Source organism: Eumetopias jubatus, unplaced genomic scaffold (genome assembly GCF_037043125.1).
Source record: "Eumetopias jubatus isolate StellerSeaLion01/CBP00866 unplaced genomic scaffold, mEumJub1_p1.0 scaffold_12, whole genome shotgun sequence".
Classification (NCBI taxonomy): domain Eukaryota; kingdom Metazoa; phylum Chordata; class Mammalia; order Carnivora; family Otariidae; genus Eumetopias; species Eumetopias jubatus.
The window spans coordinates 58,766,166-58,776,813 of NW_028274818.1; the positions used below are offsets into that span (position 1 = coordinate 58,766,166).

The window sequence follows — 10,648 nt, forward strand, 5'->3', positions numbered from 1 at the left end:
ATGACTTAACAGGTCCCAAACTGGTTTCAGTAAGTTCAAATTTGTGCATGGAATACTGAGGGTAGACTAGCAATCCCTTAGTGTCTCTGGGTAAGAGACTCCTGGCCCAGGAGCAGCTTATAAAGTCTTAAACTTTGGGGCTTCTCTCCTTTACCACCGAGACCCCTGATGCTCTTTGGTGCGGACAGTGAAGCAAACAGAAAAGGGGAGCATATACAGAAATTGCAGCATTTCTTTCACACGCCAACTATCCGTATCCAAAGGTATTTTAAAAAGGTGTGCGTGTGAACACGCCAGTCTTCTCCAAACAGGATGACACAGGCAAGTTTCCTAATTTCTCTAAGCCTCCGTTTTCCCATCTGCCAAACAAAGCAAACTTCACATTTAGGACAATTTCACCGTCCTGAAAGATCTCCACGGGGAAGGGCGCCTGGGGCTCAGCCGGGTAAGCGTCTGATTTCGGCTGAGGTCATGATCTTGGGGTGCTGGGATGGAGCCCGACCCCAGTATCTCCGCTTAGCGGGGAGTTGGCTTCTTCCTCTCCCTCTGCTCTTCCCCCATGCACTCTCGCTCTCTCTCTCAAATAAATAAAATATTAAAAATAAATAAATAAAAAAAGCGGCTGGGTGACTGCAGGGAGGTGGATAAACAAGTCGGGCCCCAGTAAGTTGCCCCGCCCCCTCCGCCCCCCGGACTCCGATTGGCCCCCCGAGGGGGCGTGACCAGCCCGCGCCGCGGTGGGCGGGGCCGGGAGCGCCGGGCTAACCCTCGACCCCAGTCGGTAGCGGGGCCGCGGACTCTCTCTGGAGTCACAGTCATGGCCAGCCGATCCCGCGCGTCCGCGCGCGCGCTGCTCGCCTCCCTGCTGGCGCCCGCGCTGGTGGCGCTGCTGGTGGCGCCGGCGCGGGGCCGGGGTGGCCGAGATCACGGGGACTGGGCCGCCGCCGCGCTGGTGCCACCGCTGCCGCCCCGCGAGGACGCGGCGCGCGTGGCCCGCTTCGTGACGCACGTCTGCGACTGGGGCGCACTGGCCACCCTGTCCACTGACCAGGCGGTGCGCGGCTGGGCGTTTGCCGACGTCCTGTCGCTCAGCGACGGGCCCCCGGGCGCGGGCAGCGGCGTGCCCTACTTCTACCTGAGCCCGCTGCAGCAGTCGGTGGGCAACCTGCAGGTGAGCCGGAGGCCGCAGGGCCAGCCTTGGACTGTCGCCGAAATTCTGCCGGGGAAGGAGGGCGGGGCAGCTCGGGGGAAGAATTTGCGCGCGGCCCTGAGCCCTGCCTCTTACCTCCCGCGCTGGCTTTGCAGCATTCCAACTGTTGGGCAACTAAATGCAGGAATTTCTCGCCCACCCGCAGCTGGGGTGAATTCTCTGGCAGCACCTGCGGGGGGGGGGGGCGGGGGCGGGGACGACTTCACACCCGTGAGTCGTCCTGGGGCACACCGTGGCGCTGTTAAAAGTCTTACAGGGCGTACCCTTCCTTCTGAATTAAGAATTTTCCTTTCAGCAGCAAGAGGCTAATACACTACATTGTGAGTGATTAAGGCAGCGTTGAGGCCCCCGGTGCACATTACCTTCCCTGGTTAAGAAGCAGAACTGATGTGAGGTCTATGTGGTCACCCTTTGCCCGGCTTTTGTGGCAGGGCCGGGCTTAGAACCCTCTGGTGGATCCGTGCTGTCCCAAGTGGTGTCACAACTCTACAGCGTGAGGGGGCTAGAGCCATACAGAGTCCGGGAATGGGCTGCGGATGAAGAACTTGAAGCTTAGGTTGAGTGACTTGCCCAAAGCCAGTAGCCCAACTATGGCAGGTCCGTCTGCCTTCAAAATACAGGTCACAGGATGGCGGCACATGACCTGAATATGTCCCACAGACCAGTTTTCTTTGGCCCACACAGAGGTCTGTTTGGTTTTATAATAAATTTGAATTACAGTAGTCTCCCGCCCCCCCACCCCCTTCCGTGGTTTCACTTTGTGGTTTCATCTACCTGAAGTCAACTGTATTTCAGAAGCACATGATTCTCCTTCTGAGATATTGTCAGATAATAGTAGCCTAGCACCAGGTCACAAAGCCTACCCCCCCTTCACCTCGTTCCCTAGGCATTTGATCATCTCTCAGCATTATCATTAGATGAGTGAGTACGGGACAATAAGATATTTTGAGAGAGAGTGAGCATATTCACCTAACTTTTATTACAGTATATTGTTATAATTGTCCTATTTTATTACTAGTTATTGTTGCCAATCTCTTCCTATGACGGATTTATAAATTAAACGTTATCACAAGTGTGTGTGTGTATAGGAAAAGCATAGTCTATATAAGGTTTCAGCCACCCACAGAGGGTCCTGGATTGTATTCCTTGTGGGTGGGGAGGGAGGGGTTAGGGTAGTTACCAACATTCGAAAATTGAGATTTCAATTACAAATCTAAGTTGTTTTTTTTTTTTTTAGGATTTTCTTTATTTATTTGACAGAGACACAGTGAGAGAGGGAACACAAGCAGGGGGAGTGGAAGAGGGAGAAGCAGGCTTCCCACGGAGCAGGGAGCCCGATGCAGGGCTCGATTCCAGGACACTTGGGATCATGACCTGAGCTGAAGGCAGACACATAACAACTGAGCCACCCAGGCGCCCCACAAATCTAAGTTTTTAGTTTCTTGGAAGATCTGTGCCCCTGGAGACCTGAATTCTCTGAATAAAAAACAGAAACCGCTGCTCTTTTTAAGATACACACACCTCCGTTCACCCCTTCCTTATTCCCAGCCCACCCCATTCTCAGGTATTTGCCCAAAGCAAGCTCATTCTACTCAGTCAGCGATGCTCAACCCTGGCTACAAACACAGTCATCTGGGAAGACTTTTAAAAATACGGTACCTGGGTATTTTATTGAAAACACATTTTATTAAAAAAAAAAAAAAAAACCAAAAACACACAACTCCCCAATCCCTCCCTGATGCTTCTAATGAGCGAGGGGGATTGAGAACCACTGCTATCCATAATTATATTTAAAGTCTCGCTGATAATGGTTATCTGCTTTGTAGGAAGGAGGAAAACTAAGACTCAGAAGGGACTCCCCTGTGCCGAGCCACTAACGGCTGCCAGGTAGAACTCCAGCCCAGGTCTTTGACCTGTCTAGAGAGACGGAGTAAGGAGCCTCTCCTGGATTTCAGGTTTCTGTGATGGCAGTGAAAAGGTGTGGCCACGGCAGAATTAGTCTGACTTTGATTCCGCCAGTTAACCAGTCAGGTTGGTTTCTACCTCCTCCTTCTGACCTCTGTCTTCCCCCTGTCACCCTACTCGCCATATTTCCAGGAACAAAATACCACACAGCATTGCCCTCTGCCCAGAAACCTTTAACAGCATCTGGTTGCCTAGAGCTGCATAAGATTCACTTGGGATGTTTGTTGAAGTACAAATACCAGGGCTGGGAACGGAGCCCAGAAACCAGCATTTTAACAAGTTCTCCATGCAGGTGGTTCTTGGAAAGCACAGACTCCAGCCTGCAGAGCACAGTCGTGACTCCTTAGCTTGGCGTTGAGCCACCCTCACTCCCCCACCCCCTGCCATCTCTCCCACATCCCCCCCGCCACACACCACAAAACCTCTCTTTCAAGCAGATTGGGTTTCTCATAACTCAAAATCATGTGCCACGTCTCCCTAGTTCTGTTTTTGGAATTCCCATTACCTTTAATACATCATCCCACTTCTGTCCTGATTTTGAATATTTTATAAGGCTCTCTATAGTGTCCATATTACTCCAGGCTATGTTGACATCTCCTTATACTAAACTTCAAATACTCTTCACTGTACCATCCACTTGACAATTAGTTATATACTGTCTTCTGATCTCTTCTGTGTCATCTTGCATTATTTAATGTCTGACTTTTCAACCGGATTATAAAGTCACAGAGAAAGGAGAACCCCTCCCCCCTTTTTGTCTCCTCTGGCCTCTTGCCTAAGAGTGTACAGACAGTGAATGTTTGTCTAAATGATTTCAAGGAGCTCTCTTTATACTCATTGTTTTGATAGGTCACCATGAGATGGCAGAATTTTCCACACAAGCCACTTGAAGTTTAAAGCACTAAATGCAACATGTGAATTTTTCTGTGATCTCTCAACAGTGCCTTTCATGAAGCTGATTTCTGAATAAGAAGGAAGAATTTTGCTTGCTTCACTTGTTGAGTCTAAGCATTCTTCTCTTATTGCTAAAACAGGAATGAACAACTTCTCCAATTTTGAGATCACAAGACAATTTCTGCTAGCATAAGATAACCAAAAAACATGATTCAGCAACTTTCTTGCTTAAATTGTACGATTAGCTAGGTGAACAACTGTGTATTTTTGCACACTAGTTCCATATTAGAGTCTAACCCTTTAGATCTTTCGGTGAAGGCTCTAGACCAGCCTTGTATTTGGGCAATACTATAATAGTAATTTCTCTGGTGAATATGAAACAGATTAAGAGTTTAAGAAAAAAGAGTGAATCAGTTAATCTTAAATATGGGAACTTAGCCCCTGCTTTTCCAGAGGAAAGGTCAAGATCAAACTCTACTCAACTAGTAATTTTCTCAAGTGGTAGGTGGTATTTTACAATTCATTGTTTCCTGGAAGAACGCTCAGGTCTAGGGACAGTGTGTATGTGACTTATGAGGTTTATTACCTTTCCAGAGACAGTATCTCACGCGTGAGGATCTTTATTTTCTCTCTACAGGAGAATCCACATGCTACGCTGACCATGTCTTTGGCACAGACTAACTTCTGCAGGAAGCAGGGATTTGATCCCCAAAGTCCACTCTGTGCTCACATAATACTGTCAGGAACTGTTACCAAGGTGAGTAGTTAACCAGAACAGAGACAGGTTTTAGAAGAGCATCAGCTCTTAGCAATGAAAGAAAAGATACCTTGTTTTTTTTTTTAAGATTTTATTTATTTGGGAGAGAGAGAGCACAAGCAGGGGGAGTGGCAGGCAGAGGGACAGGGAGAAGCAGGTTCCCCTCTGAGCAGAGAGCCTGCTGTGGGACTCGATCCCAGGACCCTGAGATTATGGCCTGAGCCAAAGGCAGACGCTTAACTGACTGAGCCACCCAGGTGCCCCAAGAAGAGATATCTTAAGAATAAAATGAAAATGATTTATGATTGAGATACAGAGTGAGAATACATTCTAATCTGTACTTTCATGAAAACAAAAGGCTTAAATTGGTTGACTTCGTATAGGTGTTTGATAAGATATTTATGCGGAAAATGAACGAGTTTTTGAAGCTGAATAGATGTAACAGCTGCTCAGCTCCTCTGTAAGGAACATCTGTTCAACCAAAACCCTCTGCCGTTGGCCATGTTGTGCACTGCACAGTGTTTCCCCTGTGTGGGCTCCTTGTCTCCATATTTTAACAGTGGCTTAGGGCAGAGAGCAGACCACAGAAGCTGAAAGAGGGGTGCCTGTTACTAAATACCAGACGTGAATTTAGACAGTGGGGTGAGCGCTGCAAGGCAGAGGGCAAGGTGTCCGAGCACTGATCCGATGGCCTTGCCAGCGGATGTGCTTCTTGACCTTGTCCATCATGATTACCTCAGACAAGTCTGATTAATGGTCTGGAAGTTCTGTGTGGACGCATCTCTGCGGCTGCATTTCACCAGCAGGAGAAGGGGGGAGGGGCGGCAAATGCTCTTGAGTTCCACTGTGCTTCTTCCCGAGACCTTTATCCTCTGTGGATTTGCATCTCCGTGTTGAACACATGCTTGTTCCGGGATACGTGTGCCGATGTGACACGGCGTGAGCATCCTAGCATGTTATCATACGCCCTGTGCCGGTTACTCTGATAGCTCGGAATGACTGTCGGGCAATGGAAGTCAGTACTCAGGATAGTTTCCCACGTCCGTATCTGTACCACCAGCATCTGAATTCTCGGATGTTTTCCGCTTTTCTGCATGCTTCCTTCATTTCCTCTTGATTCCTTAAGCTTAAGATCAGGGTTTGTAACTGAATAGACCCTTCAGGATTTGTAGAATGCTAGAACCCCACATCCTTAGCAGGCGAGAACACAGGGTGTGGTTGCTAGGAGTCATTTACGTCACATATGCCCTTCAGGTGAACCAAACGGAAATGGGCTTTGCCAAGCATTCCCTATTTGTCCGGCATCCTGAGATGAAAACCTGGCCGTCCAGCCATAATTGGTTCTTTGCCAAGTTGAACATAACCAACATCTGGGTCCTGGACTACTTTGGTGGACCAAAAATAGTGACACCTGAAGAATATTATAATGTCACATTTCATCAGTAAGTATTTACGCATCTTTCTTCTTTCTAATACTGCAACTTTGATTAGCAGTCCTTGATCTTTTAAAGCAAGGGGGGTCTTAACCGTTTCATGTACCATGAACCGACCCTTTTAGCAAGCTGGTAAAGCCTATGACTCTCCTTCAGAACCGTAGTTTTAGGTGTATAAAATACATAGGAAATACAACGGAAACAACTCTATTGAAATACATTTATAAAAAATATTTTTAAAATGTATGGTGTAATAATATGTTGGCTTTTTAATGAACACATTAAATAAGATTTAATAGTGAGTCTATAACATTACTTTCTGAGTAGTGAGCACTGGATATTTTGCGGCATTTTCAACAACTCTAACGTGACGTGAGAGTATCTGTGATTTCTTTATTTCTGTTGGTGACAGTCACAGATACGCTATCACCACTTGGGTTTGTTGCACATTCATCATTGAAGGAAATGATAAATTTTAGTTAGAGCTTAATGAAAACGAAAACGTCTCTTTTCCATCCAAGTTCACAAGCCCCCGAGCTCTGTCTACAGGCTTGAACTAAGGCGATGCTCTGGGGCCCTGGCTGACCTGTGATGGCCTTTCCCCATGAGAATGAGACTTGGGTGCTTCTAGACCGTGAATGGTCCACATCTGAGTCTGCGCGCGTGGCCCTGTGCCCATCAGCCCCAGTGCTGTGAGTGCTGGGGGTGCTGTAGGGCACCCACCAGGAAGTGGACACTTGGGGTGGGGGGAGGTTGACACCCGAGGGCACCCAGGAGAGAACGAAGAAGAAAATAGCCTGAAGATGGGAAAAGGACAGGAAAGAAGGGTGTGATCAGATCCTTTGAAATTGGGTCAGGGTTCCAATGAAGGGATACAGAAGTCTGGGCTTTTCCCTGGGGACAAGGTCGGTGGCCTAGCTGCCGTCCTCCAGGCCACCTTCAGTGGGAGGTGAGCGTTTGCTGCTGGCTCAGTGCCGTGCCGACTGCCTTACACATTGAATTCTCCCCGCAAGACATGATCATGGGTGATGAGGCTAAGTTAGGCCTGTAGACCGTAGCTCACTTGGGGGCTTATATTCTCAGCCTTTCTGCATTCCACATAGTTCCACACTGAACTATTGAGTTCCCATCACCATTGTAAAGTTCTTCACAGCAAAGCTCAGGTTTTATTTATTTATTCGTTTGTTTAATCCCAAACAGGGCCTAGGACAGCGCATGGCTCAGAGCAGGTGCTTAGTAAATACTGGCTACTTGTCAGGCTGATAATTTGAGACAAAGGTTCTCAGCTTCTTTGTTTGAATGAGGAACCCAGCAGTTGTGGTGTTTCTTTTGCTTCTGAGCACACAGGAGAAGAGTGAGGCCAGTGATTCTCTTCTGGACTGACAAAGCCACCTTACTTTATAGGAATCCGGAGGCAACAATTACAACATTATGACCTGGCAATGAATTATCCAGGAGGATGGCCAGTAAGATGACAGGCCCACAATGCAAGGTTAAAGTTTACTTTTACAAGATGTGACAATCTCTGAAATACAGTTATTTTTGTATAAATGACATGCCCAAGGGCAATACTTGCTTTAATAACAGAAATGTGCTTGCCTATAAGTGTCCATGTTGAATAAGTGAGTAAACTAGATAAATTTGAGGTTCCCGTTTTATTATGCAGACTCGTGAGCCTTTTCTGCAGCTCAGAGGTAAGAGGGAGCATTTCCCTGTCCTTCTGAGAGGAGGACCAAAGTCCAGACCAGGGTGTGACCCCTTCTGAGGCAGGACACCGGAATCCTAGGGAGAGGCAATCTTAAAGCTGACCTTTCAGAACTCATCTGACTATTGTCCATTTCAGACAAATTGCGCTGTTCATCAGCTCTGCGCCCCAGAGGACTCTACCAGAGCGTGTGGGCATCATACTCACAGGGGAGGGGTGCTGGCTAAAATGAAGTCTCCAAGGCCGGACCCTAAACCCGTTGCTACCAGAATTCAGGAATGTGCACAAACTCAGGCAATTCTTCAGTACTCTCAAGTGGCTGAAATTCATTCAAAATCCTAAACTTCTGGATCAGGAGCTGCTTGAATCATTCCCTAGAATGATGACCTTATAAGATTTGTCAACTCCGTTTAATGAAATAATTCTTCTTCCTCTCTTTTCCCCTCTCTAGGTGAAGCAGAATATGGCATCTTTAACACCACCCTGGAGGCTGCTTAGGATGGCTCATGCAGACCCGAAGGGCTTAATATTTCTCTGTAGAACATTTCCCAGATCGGCTTGTTGGCTTTGCTTGCTTGCTTGTTTACAAAATAGAGTCGCCCTATTCCTGGATTTCTTGGAAGATTTGGTTGCTAGAATTTTTTTTTCCCTCCAAATTTGAAGCCATTTTCATAGAGGGATATCTTTCATTATGATCAAGAAGTTTTGCTCCATCTGTTCCAAATAGTTTTCCAGCGGTGCTCCTTGAAGAGGAGCCAGATTTAGATGTAAGAACATGGGTCCTTACCTCCTGGAAGCCACCGTGCTGGGGGAGGGTCTCGGTCCCCTGCGCCTGTGCCCGACCTGCCCGAGCTGCCCGAGCCCGGCAGCGGGGCTGGCCTATGTGCCCGCGCACCCGCACGTGCATGGTCGTGCCAGACCCTGGTGAGATGCTCATGGCACTTCCTCCGCGTGGTCCGTTCGTGCCTGACGGTCTCGGGTAGTTGTTGATCCAACGTAGGGCAAAACTATTTCTTATAAAGGACTTTTTTTTTTTTTCCACTTTTCCCAAATCTAAAGTGATGATTACCTGGAACAGAAGAAGTTCATAAACCTTTCCTGAATTTGATTTCCCCATCAAAGTGGACAGAACACTGTATAATCTGTGTCCTGCACTCAAAACACACACCGACATACATGTACACATTATTTTATTTTATGTTTTGCCCCAAAATGGACTTGCAAAACAAAAAAGGATGCAGGGAATTTTGTGTAAGTCGTTTCTCGTGTTCTTTCGTGAGTAAAGTTTACCGGACATAGACCAGCATAAGCCCTGCTCCAAACCCGCTGCCCCCAGCCACTCTCTAGCTTTCTAAATAATGCTGCTCTCAGCAGTGGCCTCAGCTACTCTTAAGTCTTTAATGGCTCCCATGCTGTTACTACCTAAGTTGGGTCATGAGGGAAAAGGTGGCATTAAAAAAAATCGCATTTCTTCAGAAAAGAAGAAAGGTTTCGTTTTACTATCTATATACATGATTTCAGGAGATGGTGGAAGATCCCTCGTAAAGAGGGGTGTCAGGAACCAAGCTGCTGAATCCTTAAATGGCTAAGAAAGGAAGATGAATACGAGTTGTTATGTTTTAAAGTTACAAAATGAACTTACCTAAAATCCAGCAAAGAGCTGCCTTCTAAGAAACACGATTTATATTGAATTTGGTAAAATAGGTTTTTCACTCAAAATAATTAAAAGCATTATTTTCATGAAATGTGTTGGATTTATTTTCTTAAACATAGATGTTAATATTTATTACACTTTCATTGCGCGCTGTCAAAACCCTTTTGCATTTTTATTTTAGCATGCTGTTAAATCAACCACTGGCTGGCTTCCTTTAGGGCCCGGGGTGCCGAGGTACCTTGTGAAAAAATGAGATTGAGGGTGTATATCTGTTTTTCTCCCTTTACTCACTGATTGTGAGTTTTATCTTCATCATTTGATACCATATCAAAACATATGTATATTCAGGTAGGATCCAGTTATCATTTGGAAAGTCACCTACTTTTTCATAGCAGGTGCTGGGGATTCGTTAACAGTCGAATGAGATTATGTCTCTGTTATGTTCTGGCTGGCCACCAGAGAGCGCCGTAGACCACTTCTTATGGAGATGCTGGTGTCTTGTACGCAGGGCTGCTCAAGTCCCTAAGAATGACACGGTGGGCCAGGTTAGGGGTGGATGGCCTTGATGAGATGACACTGGGGAAAAGGCAGCCCAGGAGGGGCAAGAGGAAAACCAGAGGCCCGGTCTTGTGCTGCTGCTGCTAGGCTTCCACGGATTTACCGCTTCCTCCATGTCATTTCCTTCAGAGCCCCTTGTAGCCCACCTGTAGCAAAAGACAGTCGGAGCCTTAGCGTTTCCCAGATAGGGGATGAGTGTCTGGCTTTGGCACAGAGAACAAGGCAGGCCCTGATCAAGAAAAGAAAATTAAAAATAGAAAGGGAGAGCCTGAAACTACTGAGCCCAGATGGCTGTGTTTGGCAGATATTTAATTGGCTTTGGGTCTGTGCTTAGCAGGTCAAGGCTGTTTGTCTTTACCAGGCCATTGCCAATAATTAGCGTTTTTATTCTGTCTTCTAGTTCAGGTCAGATTCCTTGGAGGCATGGAGTGGGGTGGAGAAAAATCCTTTGTGGAATGAGGCAGGCTTCAAT

At 47.0% G+C, this 10,648-nt stretch overlaps 1 protein-coding gene across 1 annotated transcript; it reads left to right on the top strand.

Moving 5' to 3' along the window:
- The first annotated feature begins 785 nt into the window (after nucleotides 1-785).
- CREG1 (cellular repressor of E1A stimulated genes 1) lies at nucleotides 786-9,709 on the top strand. Its single transcript, XM_028111929.2, has 4 exons — nucleotides 786-1,171; nucleotides 4,707-4,826; nucleotides 6,081-6,268; nucleotides 8,416-9,709. The coding sequence occupies exons 1-4, from the start codon at nucleotides 818-820 to the stop codon at nucleotides 8,417-8,419; spliced, it is 666 nt and encodes a 221-aa protein (XP_027967730.1). The 5' UTR covers nucleotides 786-817; the 3' UTR covers nucleotides 8,420-9,709.
- Nucleotides 9,710-10,648: the final 939 nt, after the last annotated feature.

Excerpts from the sequence above, each read along its gene's own strand:
- CREG1 (XM_028111929.2), top strand. The coding sequence starts at position 818 with ATGGCCAGCCGATCCCGCGCGTCCGCGCGCGCGCTGCTCGCCTCCCTG. Across the intron at positions 1,172-4,706 it reads AGTCGGTGGGCAACCTGCAG|GAGAATCCACATGCTACGCT; the intron begins GTGAGCCGGAGG and ends TTCTCTCTACAG. Across the intron at positions 4,827-6,080 it reads TGTCAGGAACTGTTACCAAG|GTGAACCAAACGGAAATGGG; the intron begins GTGAGTAGTTAA and ends TATGCCCTTCAG.